Raw genomic sequence first — 22,871 nt, 5'->3', positions numbered from 1 at the left:
GTAGAAATATAAATGATTGGCTTAAGGATGCTTCCAAATACATATTGTCCTTTATGATTCCATCCAGTTGCATGACAACCATAAATGAAATAAAAAGGTAAGGAAACACTGAACAATGTTTGCTCCACTAGCCTCTAGGATCTCTCAACAGTGACAAGCGAATCTCAATAAATTAAGAATATCATCAGAAAGTAATTAGTCTATTTCCTGGAAATGTCTGTGGGGGCTGGTGAACCACTGACTTTGCCATAGATCGCCCTTGTTCTCCACCTTTTTCTACTGCAGTTTTTCTTTCCACTCAACTTTTCATTATTGTGCGTAGATACAGCACAAAAGACAGCATCATAGACAGTTATTTTTTTGGCTTATCCTCCTGGAGAATGTCAATGACTGTCTTCTGGACAGCTGTCAATCCTGCAGTCTAAACGTATATTTTGACTTTAGGAATAAAAATACTCAAGAAAATTTAATTTATGATATTCTGATTTATAAAGATGCACCTGTATAGTGTGAGAATTTGGGGTTTTCTGCATCCTAACATCTTGTCATTTATTCAAACAGTGATATCTGAAGTGTGCTGTTAAATTCCAACTCCCTGTTAGCAGTGGAGTTTCTCAGCAGTCCACAGCTATGTCTGTATAATCCTCTGGCCGCTGTAATACAGTCTGCAGGAACCTCTAGAACTTGGCATACCTCAATATTTATACATGCAATAATGCTGACAGAAACAGCCTAATCCTATGATTTATCCTCTCTGTGGAATGGTTTTGCATTCTCCCCGGAGTTGTGTTTTTGACAGCTTCGGTCTGTGCAGAGCCTGCATAGAAATCTGTTTGTATTCTCTGACAGTCTCCCGTTGGTCTCTAGGCAGCTGTCTGACAAGACGAAAGCTCTCAGCTGAAATCTGGGCACATGTCATGGAATACACTTGAGACTCTGCAGCTTTGGAGTTTCGTTCTTACATGTTTGAATATCTTGCTTATACACACAGGCACCAATGAACACCAGTCAGTAAATGCTGATAAAGCCAAAGCTGCATACAAATACAGTTCCAGACAGAAGTCTACATACATGCATTATGGCCATACATGTCATTAATTTGGGGCTTTATTTTTTAACACATGTTTCCAAATAATTTTAACTTTGTATGAGACATGCAAAGTTGAATACAGCCCTACATATTTTCTACTTGATGTCCCTCATTAAGTTGCCTCTTGACCACAATCTTTATCAACAAGGTCCTTGGATAATTCTGGCTGAATGAACAATGCGTAGACAATGGTACAATGAATAAAGTCTGAAAAATACAAATACGTTCCCATACTCCTAATTTCTTTTTCAATATTGACAGACTTTGACAATACTGAAATCAAATCCCACCTGTTTCCAGCCTGTGCAGAAACCTTGACATCTGTGCCAAGAATAGAGGTCACATATCCATGCAGAAACTCGTTGATGGCATTAAAGTGTTTTTTCTGCAACTTAAAAGAAATTTATCCAGCTATAAATGGGGGTGTATGTACATATTTGAGTCTGTGTGTAATTATGACCTGGAGTGAATCAGAGAAAATGTAAAACTGATCTGTAAGGTAGCAGGTCACATCACTGTTCAAGTTGTGCCTTCTCATTGGTTCAAATGAAGAAAACAAAGACACAAATATTATTTTTTTTAATCTTTTATATATATATATATCATATAAAACATACAGAGAAGATGTATTCTTACTGAACATCTGTAGAAAAAGTAACCCACCCAAAAGATGAAATTTCTTCAGTATATCTTTTTTGGTTATTCTAAATAAAATAAAAAAACAGCATGAATTAAAAGTAGCTTTTTGTCAGCTCATTCCTTCTGAATGTCAGTGTTCATGATTGTCAATCAGATATTTTTGTTAGGCCATTGTGGAGGAACAGAAGTATACTTCACCTTATAAACCAGGGAGTGGAGGAAAATGTAAAAAAAACAGCTGGGTTAATGTGCCTGAAACAACATATTTTTGTTGTTATTTTTAGTTATGACTGAGCATATTATGGTTTGATTCCACATAAGTTGAAAGGCTGTGGCGGAAAAGTCATTCTGTCATCAAAGGACATACGTTGCTGTTGTATCTTAAAAGCTGAATGCGTTCAAAGTAGTCGTCTGTTAGAAAGTTTCTCTGTGAGGTCATGAGGTTGCCCTTCTGGCTGAAGAGCCGCTGGACGGGAGCCGATGAAGGCAGGGTGGTGTTGTATTTGAGAAAAAGCTGCTTCACTCTGGGGAAATCCTGCAGACACTCAAGGCTTTTCCCTGTTCCCTCAACGTACTTGCGGATCTCCTCCATCACCCCTCGCTGCTGGATCTGAGTGGAGGTCTTTGCAGACCCGTAGCTGAAAAAGTCGTCCTCGGATTCTATTGTGGACAGGATGTGGCTGGTGTTGGCCTCGGCTACGTCACAGGGAACCATCTGGGAAGCCTCGGTGGCCAGTAGGGAGCACATCTCCTCCCTCTCGGAGGCCGCCATCCACCACAGGCGGAACTGAGGGGTCGTTGCCGTGGCGATCTTGGTCTCTGTGCTGGAGAAAAACTCCTGAAATCGAACATCGATCGCCACAATAATGGTGTTGATGACATCGCTAAAGTAATTGGCTGCATCCTTCTGCTCATTTAGCTTGTTCTTCAAGCTTAAGACGGTTGGGATGACGAGACCAAGGTAACACTTCTGCTCCGCTTGAAAAAGTTCGAGTGCAAATGCAAGAGGGTGGAACACAGTCACATATTCTTTCAGGAAGGCCATTTCCTCCGCCTGCAAGCGTGCAACCTCCAGACGGGCACAGAGCTCCGTCAGCTCCCGCTCACTAAGGGAGACGATCCTCTGCACAGCACAGTACTCCACGTTCCAACGGATAACAGCTGGGACAACCAGCGCCATCTTTCCAATCTCCTCCGCTGCCCCCATCCCGACCTGGAGATGGTGGCATTTGCTCCATATGGAGAACACCTTGGTCATGGAACTGTAATGCAGCTGACACATGGGCCCCTGCGAGATAGCCTGCCAAAAGTCCTCAGTGACGATCTGTTCAAGGGTGTGTGATGCACAGTGCTGCACAGGGGGTAGGAACAAGAGCATGTCCTGCTCTGGCTCACCCTCCAATATGGTGCTCACATTCTCAAAAAACCCAAAGTCATCATCCCTCTCCTGACTGTCCGGGGCAAACTCTCTGAAGACGCTGACGAAAGGACTGGCGTTGTCAGTGACCGTGGTCTGGACTTTACTTTCGATGTTGTAGGCTACATGGGTGTCATGTATCCGCCCAGCGATGGAGTCATACGTGATCCTACCCTGCAGCCGCGGGAACCCCAGAGCAGCAGACTTCCTCTCCAGAGACTCCGTGTCGATCCAGTGGCACGTCATGCCAAAGAAGCTTCTGTCGTTTGCCGTCCAGATGTCTGCTGTGGTGCACACGTATTGGATGCTGCTGAGCTTCGCCAGCATCTCCTCCCGCATTCTGGAAAGGCCATGGTCCACTTTTGTGAACAGGGTCACCCTGTCCATGATCTTTAGCCCCTCTGTCAAACCTGTGACCAGCTTCTTGAAACCAGGCTGCTCCAGCACGTAGAAAGACTGACAATCCTCCACAATGAAACTGAAGATGAGATCATCAATCTTGGACTGCGTCAGGCATTTGGAGATGATCTCTGCTTTCAGTTTTTTCAGCTGACAGTGTCTGCTTTCCTCTCCATTGTACTCCTCCTTCTTTCTCCCTCTCTTTGCATCCGGCCTGGCCTCACAGCCCAGATGTGTTCTCTGAAAAACAAAGAGGCAGAGATTTCATGTTTCAGGTTGGGTGTTATGACTTTGTGCAACTTCAGAAACTTCTGCAATAAAAATAAGCAGCAGCCTTCTTTTTTCGGATGAGTCTGCAGCGCCATGATTGCACCATGGATAATGTAATTATTCATCAGGGAAGCCGTTCATTCATTGACTCGGTTTTTAAATATTAACACATACTGAGCTGGAGGTCTTCATATTCACGCTGCCTTTCTCTGACTTACGTCTAAATGCTTCTTTAGGTTTGACGTGGACGTTTTCGACGTGGACAACAGATTGACCCTCGGCAGGCACAGATTACATTGGACGATTATATTTTTCCCCTGATCAGCCTTGTACGTGAAATGGTGGCGATAACGCCAAGTGTTAATGGCCGATTTAGTCTCTCCGCAGGTCTCATGCTGCTCCACATCCATCTCGGACGCTATTTCTGCCACTAACGACGAGCTAAATTACAATAAAAGTATCGTAATCCGATTTAGTAATCTTGATTACACGTAAAGTAACGCTGGCTGTGCAGATATCAACATGAAAAAAGGGGCAGGCCTTTGTTTCCATGTTGCCCGGCAAGTCATGAAGGAGAGGACGGCTATGTCACCATCCTGTTCACGACCGTGTCATCCACTGGAAGTGTGCGGACGAAGTTAGTCAGTACGCATGCGCCTAAAAGAAACGCGTGACGTAGTAGTCACTACCGTTTACTTAGAGGAGCCCCCCCTTTTTTTTTTTTACTGATTCGTTTTGGAGCTACCTAGCGCCACCATTAGGTAGCAGAAAGTAAAGCCTTACAATGATTGGATTAAATAAATAATTTCAGGCCAGTTTGGTAACCGGACTGAATACAAAAATATGAATGAACTGTAATAAATAAAGAGATAAATAGTTTGAGGCAGGTTTGGTAATTGGAGTAAAACTTTAGCGCAATAAATAAATAAACAAATTTAGACAACATTTGGGTGGGGGGATTAACAACAATAAACTCATAAAAATGGGCCGTGTAGGTTGTTTTCTCTGTTCTGTTCTAAAAAAGTTCTAAAAAACTTATTCTAAGAACTAGTTCGTTGTAAAAAAAACTTATATATATATATATATATATATATATAAATATATATAAGTTTGGACACACCTTCTCATTCAAAGAGTTTTCTTTATTTTCATGACTATGAATATTGTAGCTTCACACTGAAGGCATCAAAACTATGAATTAACACATGTGGAATTATATACTGAACAAAAAAGTGTGAAACAACTGAAAATATGTCTTATATTCTAGGTTCTTCAAAGTAGCCACCTTTTGCTTTGATTACTGCTCTGCACACTCTTGGCATTCTGTTGATGGGCTTCAAGAGGTAATCACCTGAAATGGTTTTCCAACAGTCTTGAAGGATTTCCCAGAGATGCTTAGCACTTGTTGGCCCTTTTGCCTTCACTCTGCGGTCCAGCTCACCCCAAACCATCTCAATTGGGTTCAGGTCCGGTGACTGTGGAGACCAGGTCATCTTGCGCAGCACCCCATCACTCTCCTTCTTAGACAAATAGCACTTACACAGCCTGGAGGTGTGTTTGGGGTCATTGTCCTGTTGAAAAATAAATGATGGTCCAACTACACGCAAACCGGATGGAATAGCATGCCGCTGCGAGATGCTGTGGTAGCCATGCTGGTTCAGTATGCCTTCAATTTTGAATAAATCCCCAACAGTGTCACCAGCAAAGCACCCCCACACCATCACACCTCCTCCTCCATGCTTCACGGTGGTAACCAGGCATGTAGAGTTCATCCGTTCACCTGTTCTGTGCCGCACAAAGACACACTGGTTGGAACCAAAGATCTCAAACTTGGACTTAACAGACCAAAGCACAGATTTCTACTGGTCTAATGTCCATTCCTTGTGTTCTTTAGCCCAAACAAGTCTCTTCTGCTTGTTGCCTGTCCTCAGCAGTGGTTTCCTAGCAGCTATTTTACCATGAAGGCCTGATTCACACAGTCTCCTCTTAACAGTTGTTCTAGAGATGTGTCTGCTGCTAGAACTCTGTGTGGCATTGACCTGTTCTCTAATCTGAGCTGCTGTTAACCTGCGATTTCTGAGGCTGGTGACTCGGATGAACTTATCGTCCGCAGCAGAGGTGACTCTTGGTCTTCCTTTCCTGGGGCGGTCCTCATGTGAGCCAGTTTCTTTGTAGCACTTGATGGTTTTTGCGACTGCACTTGGGGACACTTTCAAAGTTTTCCCAATTGTTCGGACTGACTGACCTTCATTTCTTAAAGTAATGATGGCCACACGTTTTTCTTTACTTAGCTGCTTTTTTCTTGCCATTATACAAATTCTAACAGTCTATTCAGCAGGACTATCAGCTGTGTACTGTATCCACCTCCTGCACAACACAACTGATGGTCCCAACCCCATTTATAAGGCTTGAAATCCCACTTATTAAACCTGACAGGGCACACCTGTGAAGTGAAAACCATTTCAGGTGACTACTTCTTGAAGCTCATCAACAGAATGCCAAGAGTGTGCGGAGCAGTAATCAAAGCAAAAGGTGGCTACTTTGAAGAACCTAGAATATAAGACATATTTTTAGTTGTTTCACACTTTTTTGTTCAGTATATAATTCCACATGTGTTAATTCATAGTTTTGATGCCTTCAGTGTGAAGCTACAATATTCATAGTCATGAAAATAAAGAAACCTCTTTGATTGAGAAGGTGTGTCCAAACTTTTGGTCTGTACTGTATATATATGTATATATATATATATATATATATATATATATATATATATATATATATATATATATATATATATATATATATACATACATATAGATATATACATATATATATATATCTTTACTAACATGAAAAGAGGACTTAGGACCACTGAGCAACAGTCCAGTTACTTTTCTCAGTAGCCCAGGTTAGGTGCTTTTAATGTTATCTCTGGTTCAGGGGTGGTTCTTGATGTGCTGACTGCAGCCTCTGTCTTCTCATTGTCTTCCCCAGGATTGCGTAGCTTACTGACCCCGACTGAGAGACCATGTAGAGGCTCAGAAAACCTTTGCATGTGTTTTCAGTAATTAGCCGATTGAAATGTGACACCATGAGTTCCCAATATTCTGCTGTTTCACAATAATAACATTTTCTGAGATACTGAATTTTGAGTTTTCCTTATCTGTAAGCCATACTCTTTGAAATTACAATAACTAAAGGCTTGAAATATTTTACTATGTGTGTAATGAATCTATATAATATTTGAGTTTAACTTACTGAAATGAGTGACAAAAATATTGAATTTTTTAGATAAGTTTTTAGATACTTTGTAGATATAGATATATAGATATAGTCATGGCCGTTGAGCTAATTTGGATGGCCAAGCAAGGAGAACATTACCTAGAAATGCAGCCAAGAAGACCATGATAACTCTTGGGGTGCTGCAGAGATTCACAGCTCAGGAGGGAGAATCTGTTGACAGGACAACTAATAGCCACACACTACACAAATCTATTCCTTCTCTGAAAGTGAGGAGAAGAAAGCCATTGTTGAACTCGGGTTCATATACAAAACACCGTAACACTACACATCAGCCTGAACCACCCGTCAAAGGGGTGAAACATGGTGAAGGCAAGCAGCATCATACTGTGGGGGTTGTTTTCTTTGGCATGGACAGGTAAACTGATCTGTTCGATAGTTATATGGATGGAGCTACAAGGCAATCCTGCAAGACAACCTGTCAGACGCTGCAAAAAGAGACTGGGACAAAGGTTCTCCTTCTAGCAGGACAGCAACCCTAAACATACTGCTAGAGCAACAACTGAATGCAGATCAAATCATTTTCATGTGTTAGAATGGCTCAGTCAAAGTCCAGGCCTAAATCCAAGTCAGAATCTATGTCAAGACTGTAAAATGGACATTTAAAAGCACTATCCATTCAATCTGACTGAGATTGAGCTAGTTTGCAGAGACGAATGGGCAAAAATGACGTGAAGTTTTTCTATATGAGAAAAAAAAAATGGAAGCCATGTGTAATTTTTCTTCCACTTTACAATAATCCACTACTTTTAAGGTTTTTGGTTCAAACCCGACAAACTGTAGAAAGGTGTAAGGAGTATGAATACTTTAACATGGAACGGAACGAAAATTTGGCAGCCTATATCTACCTCTCAACTTTTGCTGCTCTAATGAACCCGGTGAACCCTGAAGCCTCCTCTTCAGCACAGGAATGCGCACTGGGTGAGCATCTAATTGCTTTTAACAGTCTGTTCGGTTGTTGTGCTGTTGTGTTGGGTCAAAGGATGCCATTATTTCTCTGCTCTCCTGTGACTGCGGTGACTCCGGGTTTGGTGATATTCACGACATGTGAATTCAGCGTGGAGCGTGGAGACGTCTCACATGCCACTGGCTTTGTTTGGTTATTTACATTTCCCTCATAGAATCTCATATATTTTAATTGGGCAGCTGAAGTGACAGTACATTTTATTGCTGATGCGAGTTCTCATTTCACTCATTTAAACGCACATCTCTTTCATTGGTTAGATTTGATGAGGGTGGGGTCTCACTTAAGGGTCTTTTGACGTAGCGCTCGTTCAGATGGGTTTAAACAGAGACGCAGTCTGTGTTAGAGCAGAAAAAGTGCACTGACAATGATTGAGGAGAAGAAAGCAACATAATGACATGCTGATGAGGTTGGAAATGTTTTGATGTTGATGTGAACCACCCCTGTGTGCTTCAAATGGAGCATCAGTAGTGGATCCCAGCAGTGTCCTTTTTGCAAGTTGAACGCAAGCTGAACGTTACGAACAGTGGCTTCATCAGTCTGTGGTCTCCTTCCCTTTTCAACACAAGTATGACCAGAAGACCTGTGCCCTGACGCACCGTGGTGCGCGCATTCTGCTGGACCGGGGAGCGTGCGGACTAGTATGAAGCGCCATGGCTTGGTGCGACCGCGGGGTTCAAACGCTGCTAGCCACGGCGGGGGCTTTCGCCGCCTTCAGCCTGATGACCATCGCCATTGGCACGGACTACTGGCTCTATTCGCGGGCGTACATATGTAATGGCACCAACACCACCACCGACGAGACCCAGACTCAGATCAAAACTAAAAAAGGCGATCTCACCCACTCGGGATTGTGGAGAATCTGTTGTATTGAAGGTAAGCTTGCCTCAAACTTTAACATGTCCGCACTTCTCTCCAGTTAACAGGATATCTCTTAACATATAAGAAATTGCTTGCGTTTTTGTTCTTTTCCGGTGCGCACAAAGGACGCACTCCTTTTACGCACGTCAAAAGCCTTTGTATGGAGATAGGTTTACAGCTGAACAACATTATAACGGTGAAATAACTTTTTGGGGACAAATAAGATGTCAAAGATGCTCGGGGCAAGAATTGACTGATAAAGGCTGAGACAAACTGTATGCCAACTGTTACACCGCGTTAATGAGCCCACACATAAATCCTTGCGAAAGAATGCCGTGCCAAGCCGGCGCGTCTGAGCCCATTCACTCTCTCTGCCAGGAAATGTGCGCGCTATTAGTCTACTTTCATTCATGTCTTTATTGTATCCAATGCTGCGTTGCTTGGCAACATCCATGAAATTGCTATGGAAACATGCCCGGTGACTTAAAATAGATGACTGAGTTCACGTCATGTCCGTGCAAATAAAAAAATTAAAAAAAAGATTTATAAATTTGAAATGGAACATCTGATAAACACTCAATTCTCCCATTTTTGAGTTTTTTTCGTGGCGAAATATAATGGATTGGTGTTCCGGAGGTGCGCTGGCAGTGACGTCTTTCTCCAGAGGCAGACAGACGCTCATTGACCAATCTTTCTTCCGACTGCCCCTTGACTTCTCGCCTCGGCTATCAGTGAGGGAATTGCTTAGACGTTCGTAGCATAGACGTCTGTCATGACGCAGAGATTGACCGATATTGTGTGAAAAATACACCTGCAGAAGAAGTGAGATTTTCTTTCATTGGGTTTTCAGTTTTTACGCCTATTTATTCTATTAAAATCAAGGTACAAGTAAATTCAATATAATTAGCTTAAAATGAAAAATATGGACAGAAATTAGTTGTTAATTTTAAGCTTATTATAGTAAATGCTTTTTGAAGGCAGCTACATTTAAGACTAAAAGACTGTTTGCTAATAAACTCAGCATGTACACCAATGAAATAGGCGTATGTACAGGAGGTGGAGTCAATTCCAAACACAACAAATTATGTTTCAGGCAAAGGCGGAGCAACCTTGACAGTAACAATTAAAGAAATTCATTCTGCATAAAATGTTTTCTCTTTTGTTAGTTTTCTTTTGTATTTTACTGACATTGTTCTTGTGTGTGTGTGTGTGTGTGCGTGCCCTGTTCTTTCCAGGTGTTGTAGTGTAGCAGATAGATTTGTTGTACAAAAAGGGGGAAAATGGGATATTTAGCTTTTTGCACAGTTTGTTAAGTTAAAGGCACAACATGTAAGAATCTGGTTTGGGAAGAAAACCTGAAGCGGACAGGCTGTGAAGAATATAACGAGACAAAAGACAGATACGAAGAATTAAATGGGTCTACTGCACCCACAGCAACACAGCAAAAGTAATAAAAACATTTCTGTTAATGCATGTTCCTTGTGTGAGCAGTTATTTGTTTGTCAGCATGTGTTTGTATGTAAGCTCATACAGAAATTGAGACAGGATTTGTCTGTAATGAAATTCTTGGAAGAGACACACAATGGTGTGTGTGTGTGTGTTTGGGGGGGGCACTAACCCAAAACTTCCTCACATTACAATCACCTGCTCCCAGCACCCACAGCCAAAGAAAGGCCCTGTCCATGCTTCCAAGTAAGGCCACAGCACAAAAACCAGTGCAACCGAGAGTTCACACCCATACCCTTAGATTTCCACAGACTACTATCACAAGGGACCCAGTCCTGACAAACTACAAAATCCACTAAACATCCCCAAGCAAGATGCGGACTCCAGCCATCCAAGCATCGCAGGCAGAGTCAAACTAAGTGACACCTGGGGTGACCCTACCAAGAGGCTCAGAGGGTCTACCCAACAACAGAGTGACTTCATCAGGCGGACCATTACACCCTCCCTGGGCCTAAATGTGACCAGATGAGTAAAGCAACCAAGCAACATGCTGGCCTCCCAGACTGCCAGGGGGGGCAGAAACAGACAGGAAACCCACAACTGCAGCTATAACAGTTATTAGGCCCTGTGCTTGGGCAATGTTTTTGGTGAAAATGGAAAGGTTTTGTTGTGTTTCGCACGTTTTTTTCTGGTTTGAAAATGGGTTCCTGAATATAAGGTTTTAAAAACATCCGGGTCTCCGTTGTAATGTACACAATAAAAACACAATCTTCCCGTATGGGGAAGCCCCGCACATGCATAGTATGGCTACAATCAGTGGAAATTCATGTGCAAGCGCACAACTTAATGGATGCTGACAAGTATAACACCCACAGTAGAAGAAGATATTAACAAAAAGAATGGCAGATTGAAGAGTACTCTTTGTGTTGCTGACTCTTTTGAATACAACAATGGTTCTCAAGCAAAGTGCTTTTTTCTACCCTGTTTTTTGTTTTTTTTAAGCAGGGAGTGTTTGTACGCATGTGCATGTGGTTGAGTTTCAAAGCATGTACTGCCTATTAGTGGCATAGCAGGGAAATTACATTTTAACATTTCTGCTAGTGTGTTGTGCACAGAGATCACAACTGAAATGTTATGTAACAGAAGTGGAAAAACAATCCTGTTTTAATGGATTGTTGTTGTGTACACAGGGCATAAGTATGTCTATGTGCATAGATGTCTTTGTGGTTGTTATTTTGTTGAAGGTGAAGTCTGGATGACTACAATGCATCAAAATGGGGGAGGAGGTCCAGGTCCAGTTGCCCTACTGCGGGAATACACCGTGGCCCATAAACACGCCCTCCAAGCCCTACATGACTACTATACCGTTAAAATTGAGGAACAGGTGAAGGACTAGGATTTTTGTTTTGTTATTTAAAGTAATCTGACATATATTTGGCATTTGCCCCAAATATTATATTTTTGATTAGCACCAGATCCTGTTATACCTTTAGTTTTTTTGTAATTCTTTCAGTTATTTCACATTTCTTGTTTCATCCAAGCCCACACACAGAGACACAGAGGCGAAGGTGGACAGATGTGATAAACATCCTGGTGTGTTGTGATAGTTTTGCTGCTGTGTCTTTGCTAAAAACCATGAGCTGCTTTGAGATGGCTCAGTTGTCATGGGGACTCGTAAGTGTAGAGGAAAAGACAAGCGATGAGGACTCCCCCACCACTGCCACGACCATCACCACACACAACCCTCTGGTCATAATGACAAACACACAGTTATTGAAGGTTTCACAGCTACCAGGTAAAACATCGGCCTGTTTTGCAGAACACTTTAGGACAACCACATCTCTGGCGGACAACACATTGTTAGAAGACACACATCAGCTGTTCAGCTCCCCTCAGCTCTTATTCCTGTCCAATAAACAAATAATGGCTATGTTTAGGGGGCACCCTGCTCACATAGTACCTCGCCTCCTTTCAAAAAAGATCAGAACAAAGCTTCTTCAGTATGAGGTCAGCAGTCTTTTCATTTGCCGTTCACAGCATTAATGTGGTGAGGCCAACACCCACAAATGTCAGCCATTGTGAAATATGTAAGTTTGACTATCTAATTCGCTGCATCATATTTAAAGCAAGTGTCTCAGCTGGTGGTGGATTGGTGTGAGATGTGAGGCACCTGTTTTTCTTTCATAGCTTTGGGTGGATACGTGTGTTTTAGAGAGGAGGCGTTGAATTACATTTTATGGTGTTGGGGGCGGGAGGAGGTTGGAGGTCACTTTGCTGTTTCACCATGCTACACCAATCTGTAATTAAATGTAGCTATCTAGAAGCAATGCAGGGGGGTCTAATTAGCCAGCAGGCCTTAACTTCCAACTCGGTCACATCATCTTCCCGTCCTCTGACGTACATGTTTTGTTTTTCATTTCTGCAAAGGCTCTTCTTCTTCATCGTAATATCATGTCCTGCGTCACTGCTATGTTCTGTTTTCCAGCTTTTAAAAGCAATCACGCTAGAAAAAAATCTGAAAATGCTTTGCAAAATATGTCTGTTAAATTAAGGTTAGGAAAACTTTTTATTATTAAAATAATGATAATAATTTTATTTATAGAGCCTTTATCATCTCACAATCTCAAAGGGCTACAAAGGGATAAAAACAGGACAAAAAAAAACATATCTAGGTGAGTGATCCAAACATTTTTCTAAAAAGAAACGTCTTAAGACCTTTTTTAAAACAGTCAGTAGATTGTGGTGCTCTCAGGGAACCAGGGAATGTATTCCACAGGCACGGGGCAGTAACACAGAAAGGCCTATCTCCCATAGTCCTCGGTTTAGTCCTGGGTAAATGGAGGACGTTTGAGTGAGTGGAACGGAGGGAGCATGTTGCGTTTTATGAATGAAAGAGTTCCTTGAGGTAGGAGTGGGCATGTCCGTAGATGCATGAGGAGGAAAAGCTTATACTAAGTCCTGGTGGAGATGGGAAGACAGTGGAGAGAGTGGAGGATGGTGGTAATGTGCTCATGTTTGTGTACTCTCATCCAGACCCTAGCTGGGGAGTTTTGGATATGTAGCCACTGCACGCTCTTGCTTAAGAATCTCAATGAGAAGTGCATTACAGTAGTCCAGTCTGGAGGAGATAAAGGCACAAACCAGCTTTTCGCTGTCTGAGAGGGAGCAAATGGGGCGAAGTTTGGAAATGTTCTGGTAGATTTTACAAGGAGGCCTTGCAGAGGTAGTTGATATGAGATTTGAAAGTGAGTTTTAGGTCCATTTTTACACCAGGATTTGTGACTGCTGATAAAATAGACCTTTAATTATTAGCCATTTTAACATATGAATTAATGAGTGATATTGATAAATTGTAAAAATATATATATATATTTGAGAATAAAGGTAGTATGACTTAGTATGGTAGTATGACTCCAAAACGTCTGAAGACACGACAACAAAGTGGATTATTGACCTTCTGCCTAGGGTGAAGAGAGGGACAGAGCTGTCCACTGATCACCACGTGGTGGTGAGTTGGATCTGCTGGAAGAGGAGAAAGCCACACAGACTTGGCAGGCCCAAGCGTATAGTGAGAGTCTGCTGGGAACGTTTGGCGGAGCCCTCGGCCAGGCATGTATTCAACTCCCACCTCCGGGAGAGCTTCTATTGTCGATGCTGCTGCCCGAAGCTGTGGCCGCTAGGTCTGCGATGCCTGTCGCGGAGGCAATCCCCGAACTCTGTGGTGGACATCAGCAGTAAGGGATGCTGTCAATCTGAAGAAGGAGTCCTATCTGCTGTGGTTGGCTTGTGGGACTCCTAAGGCGGCTGACGGGTACCGTGAGGTCAAGCGTGCTATGGCCCGGGCTGTGGCAGAGGCAAAAACTCGGGCCTGGGAGGGACTACCGGTTGGCCTCGAAGCGATTCTGGCAAACCGTCCGGCGCCTTGGGAGGGGGAAGCAGTGCTTCACCAGCACTGTTTACAGTGGGGGTGGGGAGCTGCTGACCTCAACTGGAGACATTATTGGGCGGTGGAAGGAGTACTTCGAGGATCTCCTCAATTCTGCTGTCACGCATTTCCTGGTGGAAGCAGAGGCTGGGGACTCGGGGTTGGACTGAAGTCATTGAGGGGGTTAAATAGCTCCATGGTGGCAGGGCTTTGGGAGTGGATGAGATCCACCCTGAGTACCTCAAGTCTCTGGATGTTGTGGGGCTGTCATGGTTGACACGCCTCTTCAACATTGCGTGGCGGTCGGGGACAGTGCCTCTGGACTGGCAGACCGGGGTGGTGGTCCCCCTTCATAAGAAGGGTGACCGGAGGGTGTGTTCCACCTATAGGGGGATCACACTCCTCAGCCTCCCTGGTAAGGCCTATGCCAGGGTATTGGAGAGGAGAGTCTAGCCGATAGTCGAACCTCGGCTTCAGGAGGAGCAGTGTGGTTTTCATCACTGGACCAGCTCTACACCCTGTGCAGGGTACTTGAGGGTTCATGGGAGTTTGCCCAACCGGTTCATATGTGTTTTGTGGACCTGGAGAAGGCTTTCGCCTGTGTCCCTCGTGGTGCCCTGTGGGGGTTGCTCCAGGAGCACAGAGTCAGGGGCCCTTTATTTGGGGCCATTCGGTCTCTGTACAAATGGAGCAGGAGTTTGGTCTGCATTGCCGGCACTAAGTTGAACCTGTTCCCCGTGCATTTTGGACTCCGGCAGGGCTGCCATTTGTCAACCAATTTCTAGGCGCAGCCAAGGGCCGGAGGGGGTCTGGTTTGGGGACCAGTGGATTTCGTGTCTTCTTTTTGCAGATGAAGTAGTCCTGCTGACACCCTCTAGCCAAGACCTACAGCATGCACTGGGGCGGTTTGCAGCCAACTGTGAAGCGGCTGGGATGAATATCAGCTCTTCCAAGTCCGAGGCCATGGTTCTCGACTGGAAAATGGTGGCTCGTCCTCAGGTTGGAGGGGAGTTCCTGCCTTAAGTGAAGGAGTTCAAGTATCTTGGGGTCTTGTTCACAAGTGAGGGAAGAATGGAGCGGGAGATCGACAGACGGATCGGTATAGCTGCCGCTGTAATGGGGCACTGTGCTGGTCCGTTGTGGTGAAGAGAGAGCTGAGCCGAAAAGTGAAGCTCTCGATTTACCGGTCGATCTACGTTCCTACCCTCACCTATGGCCATGAACTTTGGGTCATGACCGAAAGAACGAGATCCTGGATACAAGGGGCTGAAATGAGCTTCCTCCGTAGGGTGACCGGGCACTCCCTTAGAGATAGGGTGAGGAGCTCGGCCATCGGGGAGGGGCTCGGAGTAGAGCCGCTGCTCCTCCACATAAAGAGGAGCCAGTTGAGGTCGCTCGGGCATCTATACTGGATGCCTCCAGGACGCCTTCCTCGGGCGGTGTTCCAGGCACATCCGACCAGGACAAGGCCCAGGGACTATGTCTCTTGGCTGGCCTGGGAACACCATGGGCTCCCCCCGGAGGGGCTGGAGGAGATGTCTGGGGAAAGGGACGTCTGGGTGTCTCTACTAAGTCTGCTGCCCCCGTGACCTGGTCCCGGATGAAGCGGAAGACGACGAGTATGAGTACGAGAACAAGTAAATATAGCTTCATGTTTTCGGTCTCAGAGATTGAGCTAAATAGTGACCAGTGGAAATATTTCAAAATATATCTTCTCCAAGAATTTAAAAGAGGAACAACGTTTTTTTTTGTTTTTATACTTTTGAAATGAGGCATTTACATAAATGACAAAAACCAAACTAAACTTCACCTGTTTTTGAGATACGACATTTAATTCTATTTGCCAAATGACAGAATAATTAGAGCTGGATTGTTGTGGAGATTTATTTTAAACTTTCATTAAATCCAGCAGTTCACATTTATTTCTTTATTATTTGATGGAATTGCCTTTTGAACTGTATAACTTAGGTTAAATGTTGGGTGTCTTTCCACAAGCCCCTTGCAATAGTTTGCAGGTACACTACATTGCCAAAAGTATTTTGTCTGTCTACTTTTACATGTGCATCAACTTTGATGACATTCTATTATTAATCTATAAGGTCCCAATTGTTGATGGACCCACCGTCGCCAGCAAACGCAACTTTAACTATTCTGTAAACATCTTCCACAAGGTTTAGAAGTGTGGTTATAGTTAAATGAGAAAACCAGAATTGCAGCATCTCCTCTAATTCATCCCAAAGGTGTTCAAGAAGGTTGAGGTCAGGACTCTGTGCAGGCCAGTCAAGTCTCTCTACATTAAACTTTATATTCCTGCAGCCATGGAAGTGATTGTAACACCAGAATTCATTGCTTCGGTGGCGTGACCCATACTTTTAGCAATATAGTGTATTTTACCCATTCCTCCTCGCAGAACTGGTGTAAGTGAGTCAGGTTTGTAGCTCTACCCACATATTTTCAGTAATTGGTGGAACTGAGATGAGGGCTTGGGGATGGCCACGCTAAAGCCCTGAGTTTGTTGTCCTTAAGCCACTTTGTAACATATTTTGTCTGTATGATAAGGGTTATTGTCCATTTGAAAGACCTATTTGTACCCAAACTTCATTTTCCTGGCTGATGTCTTGAGATATTTTAGTATTTCAACATAAAGCTATTTCATCGTGATGCCATCTATTCTGTAAATTGGACTATCACTCCTGCAGTAAAATACTCACACATGATACTGCCACCCCTTATTGTGTTCTCATGCGTGCAAGCTCCGCCTTCCATCTCAAAATGCAACAGTAGCATTATAGCCAAAAATGTTAATTTCAGTTTAATCACAGTGCATTCGCCATCTCCAATTTGGCTTTTTATGTTGCTTTTGGAATAATGGCTTGTTCCTCACTGAGTGGCCTTTCTGCCCATCTCGTACAGGAGTCATTTCACTGTAGATAATGATGCTCTGTTACCAGCTTCATCTCTGGGACACATAACCTGTCTCTCTGCTGGATGGTAAATAGATTATACTTGCATATAGTGTGACATGTTCAGACATCTGGAAATTGTACACACAATTCTTCTTTTATTTTTATTTTTTAATCATGTCACACTAAGACGCAATATGTTTGAGGAGTAACTGTAAAATACATTCACAAGTGTGTCTCCATTTAACTTCACTGTTGTGAATTAACCTACAGGAAGCTTACAAAGCTATGATGCCATCAGATGGGCTATCAAACTGTTGCTGGGTTCCCTGAGTTTTTTTTTCTTTCTGATTGGTAAATATTTTCCATAAATCCAGCCACTTGTTGAATAATATGCAAGTACATTTTCTGTTCTACGTTTTCTGTTTGAAAAAAGACAATATTTTCACAAATAATGCTATAAATGTACAATATGAATGTGTAACCATCGGCCGCAAGGCTGGAGAAAAAAAAAATAAACTGCTGCTTGTGTTTATACTAAGCAACAAGAAATATAATGTTAATTAGGGAACCCAAGAGAAACTAGAACATCTATTTTGTTATTTGTTAACACAACTTGGGTAGCTCTTTCATCCTGGTTTTCTCCTCACAAGACACAAATAAAATGCTGAGGATGACCTTTTGTCTGCATGATTTAGAGTGAATGTACTAGTGTTTTTTATGTCACAAAGGAGAAAAGACTCAGAGTCAAAGCAGCAGTATTTCTTGGATGCATGTTTCTGCCTAAAAATGGCAATTATCCTGCCACTCATATTTCATTCTGGCATTTGATTGCCTTAAACTGTCATACCTGCTTGTGTTTTGTTATTTTACCTTGTCTAGTCCTTTGTTTTCTGTTTCTCTGCACCCTAAGCGCACACCTGTTCTGTGTTTTCCCTTGATTGTTTTGTTCACGTGTGTGAACAGTTTTGTATTTAAGACCATTTGTAAACTTTGTTCCACGCTGGTTCCTTATGTGTTGTTTGTGTTTGTGTGCTCACCTCATACCCTGTCCGTGTCCAGCCATGAGCAATAAAGTGTCGTCTTACCTGCAAACTTCGAGCTTCAGGAGTTCTTCCCCGCATATTGGTTCAACAGAAACCCACATTATGACAAAAAGAACCAGCCAACAGGACCAAGCGGGAGGAATGGTAAGGGAATTCCAGAGGGGTGAGGTTCTGGCCAAATAATGTTTTCACCTTGTGACCTCTCCCAGCTCACCATGGAGAAGGCTGGAAATAGCTGGCAGCCTCCAAGACTGCCTCGAGGCAAGGAGGGATTTTTTCCCTGATCCTCGGATCCACCACACCATTAAGGCCGAGCGATAAAGGGCTCTGGGAGAAATCGCCTCTTCTATGAGGAGATCTCCTGCTCCCTCCTCCACCTGCCTCTCCACCGAAGCTCGACATGGTTTTCCGACTCCAAATCCTGGTCCTGGTCCAGTTCCGGAGGGGTTCATGGAAGAACTGCCTCCACACCCCGATCCTGTTCCTAGTTCTGTTCTGGAGGGGTCCCAAGCTGAGCCGCCCTCACACTCTGTTCCTGTCCATGAGGGGCTCGTGGATGGTCTGCCTCCACTTCCTGCTCCTGTTCCCGGTCCTGTCCTGGAGGGCTCTGAGGGCGAACTGCCTCCAGCCCTGGTTCCCGTTCCGGAGAGGTTTGTGGAGGACCTGTCTCCACTTCCTGTTCCTGTCCCTGACGGGTGTGAGGACACACCCTCTCTGCCTGCTGTGTCTCGGCGGCTCCGCCGCAGATCTCCATGGCCTCTTCAAAATCCCAGCGGTCTTCGCACCGCGCCTCTGAGCTCCACCGTGGGTTCTCCTGGTCCCGCTGGCGACCGTCAGATCATCGGCTCCTACGTCACCTGCCTGCTCAGCTCCTACGTCGCCGGCCTGCTGATCGCCTGCCCCTACGTCGCTGGCCCCCTGATCGCTGGATCGGCCGGGGATAGCCCGCTGATCGCCGGATCTGCCGGGGATCTGCAGGTCCGGCCGCCTGAACTCTGGATCTGCCGGGGAAGGCCACTGGTCCAGCCCCCCGAACTCTGGATCTGTCGGTCGACGGCCTCCGGAACGGCCGCCTAAAATCTTGGTCTGCCGGAGACGGCCTCCGGGCCGGCGGCCTGAACTCTTGCCCTCCTTCCAAGGTCCTCCAAGGTCCCCTCCGCCCGCCCTTGTCGGGTTGTTTTGTTTTTGGTTCTTCATCAATTAAACATCTTATATAAGTGCAAAGCTCCTAGAAAATAAGAATAAAATTAAATAAATCAAGCTGGAAATGACTTATCATGCAATATAGAGCGTCCAAAAGAGTGGCAAAATGCTGAAATGCATTCAAATGTTTACACAGTTCCAAACAATTCTGCCATAAGTATAGATCACTTTGAGAATCAATTGTCTCTGAGCATTTTTAATTGACTGTGCATAACAGCCAACAGCTTACATGTGGCGTAAGCTCTCAGCTTTCTTCCAACAACTTGGATACGCGTGCACAGTCGAACTCAAGCTGTGTTTGAAGAAATTACAGCATGGTGACAATTTAATTAACCGACTGTCAGTCATATCAACACTGCATCACTGATGCCAAAATTGCTTTTCTCTCATTCTCACTTGGACTGCAAGACAGAGGGAAAAACAAATTAAACCACTTTGTTTGCTGCCCCGCTTTTTCCTGCTTTCACACTAATAAATTCATGTGTTGGTAAGTCGGTGACATTATGTCTCAACTATAGCTTTGCAAAGACTTAATCATCCAACTTGTTGTAAACTGTTTACACCCTCTGTTGGAGGTCCTGGCAAAAAAGGGACTAAAGTAAAACCACAGCTGAAACATTACTTGTGTTTGTTATGAAGTATCAAAAGCTGATGAGAAGTAGGATAATAATAATATATGCGCATCACCCACTAAAGGTTTTGCACTTCTAGTAATAGACAATATCCACGTCAAGTTTAATTGGCTTGGTAATCAATATCTGCAAAGTGACCGAAGTGTAAAAATGAGGAAGTAAAGGCTCCGATCCTAATGCCATTACAAAACTCTGAGAAACCTCAGTGAGCAAATGATGACACACCACCAGAGGTGTTCTTAGGATCCTAAAACAGTGGGGGCTTAGCCCAGAACACAAACCCTTTGGTTTTATTAACATATTTTTAATATTTTGCCATGCTAACACTACAAAATAATGTATTTCAATTCAATTTCATGGGATAGACAAAGTAGCACATAGCTGAAAGGAAAAAAAAAAACATATTCTACATTTTTTTCCTAATAAACTTTAAGGTGTAGTCAGTACCCTTTACTCTGATACCACTAAATAAAATCTGGTGCAACCAACCGCCTTCAGAAGTAACCTAATTAGTTAATAGAGTCCATAGTCTTGCTCACAGTATAAATACAGCAGTTCTGAGGGGGCTTCGGAGGTTTAAAAAAAACTGCATCATAAAGACCAAGAAACACAGCAAACGGGTAAGGGATAAAGTTTATTACAGGATTAGGTTATAAAACAAAATCGCAAGCTTTGAACATCTTACAAAGATCCATTAGTGTATCAAGGAAATAGTATGACAGCTGCAAACATACTGGGCAATATATTTATTGTAAGTTATATTTACCGAATGATCTTTCTTCATCACTTTATTTTAAAGATTACAATGACTGGCAGGGAAAGATTTATATAAAAATAAAAACTAAACAGGGCTGCACGGTGGCGCAGTTGGTAGCACTGTTGCCTTGCAGCAAAAAGGTCCTAGGTTCAATTCCCGGCTGGGGCTCTTTCTTCATGGAGTTCGCATGTTCTCCCTGTGCGTCGGTTCTCACCGGGTACTCCGGCTTCCTCCCACAGTCCAAAGACATACCTCTTAGGTTAATTGGTCTCTCAAAATTGCCCTTAGGTGTATGAATGAGTGTGTGCATGGTTGTTTGTGTGTTGCCCTGTGATGGACTGGTGACCTGTCCAGGGTGTACCCTGCCTCTTGCCCATAGACTGCTGGAGATAGGCACCAGCTCCCCCACGACCCACTATGGAATAAGCGGTAGAAAATGACTGACTGGTTAAAAACTAAACATTTAGCTTCTTAATAAGGAAGGGATGATGACATAGTTCAGAATTTCACAGGAAAATAGTTGTTTTGCTTCTGGACTGTGTGTGATAGCCAGCTGTTTGCCCAGAACATTTAATAGGCCTACCACAAGATCATGACCAGCTTGAAAGGAGATCTACACGGTGGATCACTTGTTAATAACTGTTAAATGTGAATATAACCGACTTTTTAGATGGAACAGTGGCTAATAAGTCATTTTTTCTTTCAAGGCATATCGTTATGGAGTTTTGCAAAATATTTGATTACACTTAAAGAACAGAAACCAAAGCAAGTGCACTCCAAGGTGGGTTTTATGGACTGCAGGACCTTTCAGGGGGAGATCTGGTAGAGTGCATATTTGGAAATGGCCACTGTGAAGAGTTGCATCAGGTAACAAGCAGAGATTGGTCTGCCTTGAATCAGTTGGAGGAATACACGAGGAAGTGCTCGACACCATTTTTAGCCTGTGCAGTTCTGCACAAAGTCGGGTTTAATTTAATGCTCTGTAATTAGATGAACTAATATGGCTCTGAAGACTCTCAGACAGAGACAGGTCCTCATCCGTTTCATCTAAAATATAACAGTTTAACGCTTATTTTTTGTAAGTACGCCATTAAAATGACAGGATATTACACAACGTTTGCGGACACTATTTGTAAGATAAACTACATTCTAGGTTTTGTTGCATATAGCAAGTCAATAAATCTCTGTTGTGGAGCTGTCAATTTAAAATGCGAAAGAAAATGAAAATAAATAAAATCAAATCATATAGAAATACCTAGTTTTTACCATCTTTCACTCAGCTGATCAAATTATGTGGGTGAGTTCAATGAAACTATGATTAAATAGGTGTATGCTCTTTGATTTGCAATTGTTTCCAACCTAAGGGGCTAATTACTAATGCAGAAACTCATACTCCTAATAAAATTCATTGAAAGGTGTGACTGTCATGTCACAAAACATCAAGAGGTGTGAATACTTTTGCAATGCACTTCAAATATAAAACATGTTTAACCAGACTGTCTTTTTTTAAGATTTGTTTTGCGGCACTATTGGCCTATATTTTGTCATTTCTTGAAAGTAGGCAGACAGGAAATGGGGTAGGAGAGGGCTGGACGACATGTAGCAGAAGTCACTGTGGCTGGGATTTGAACCAGGGGACAGCCACGTCAAGAGCCGAAGCCTCTCTAGACATGGGGCCATCTAAAGGAAATGACTACAATCTGATTCTCTTTTTTGCTTTTTTATTTTTAATTATAACAGAATGATTAAAACACTAATTAGACATGAGAACTTGGACAGTGATGAGAAGCATCACAAAATGCCTCTCATCTCACAAAAAATACCTCATAGCCATCACAGACACATAAACTGACAAAGCACTACTTTCAAATGTGCAATGGAATTTATTACAGTAAACCACCAAATATGAAATAATTTATGCTAAATGTAATAAGGACTGGTTGTCTGCAAAGTAGCATTGTTTATACAATACTTACAATTGCAATGTATGTCTTGATATAAGTGTGTATGGAGTGTAAT

The 22,871-nt window shown here is 43.2% G+C and overlaps 2 protein-coding genes across 2 annotated transcripts in view; one reads left to right on the top strand and one right to left on the bottom strand.

Annotated features, from left to right (window-relative positions):
* Window positions 1–43: 43 nt before the first annotated feature.
* Window positions 44–4,389, bottom strand: LOC124863765. The gene is made up of 2 exons (XM_047358236.1): window positions 4,034–4,389; window positions 44–3,785 (listed from the first exon to the last, which is right to left on the bottom strand). The coding sequence occupies exons 1-2, from the start codon at window positions 4,223–4,225 to the stop codon at window positions 2,073–2,075; spliced, it is 1,905 nt and encodes a 634-aa protein (XP_047214192.1). The 5' UTR covers window positions 4,226–4,389; the 3' UTR covers window positions 44–2,072.
* A 4,021-nt stretch (window positions 4,390–8,410) lies between these two features.
* The window catches only part of LOC124864560 (voltage-dependent calcium channel gamma-4 subunit-like), a 37,229-nt gene continuing 22,768 nt past the window's right edge, over window positions 8,411–22,871 (top strand). Inside the window, exon 1 of the mRNA XM_047359385.1 lies at window positions 8,411–8,955. Coding sequence (XP_047215341.1) covers window positions 8,733–8,955 — 223 coding nt within the window. The 5' untranslated portion in view covers window positions 8,411–8,732. The remainder of the gene's footprint in view (window positions 8,956–22,871) is intronic.

Source organism: Girardinichthys multiradiatus, chromosome Y (assembly GCF_021462225.1).
Source record: "Girardinichthys multiradiatus isolate DD_20200921_A chromosome Y, DD_fGirMul_XY1, whole genome shotgun sequence".
In the NCBI taxonomy this organism is placed as follows: domain Eukaryota; kingdom Metazoa; phylum Chordata; class Actinopteri; order Cyprinodontiformes; family Goodeidae; genus Girardinichthys; species Girardinichthys multiradiatus.
This window is presented reverse-complemented; position numbering and strand designations above follow the sequence as displayed.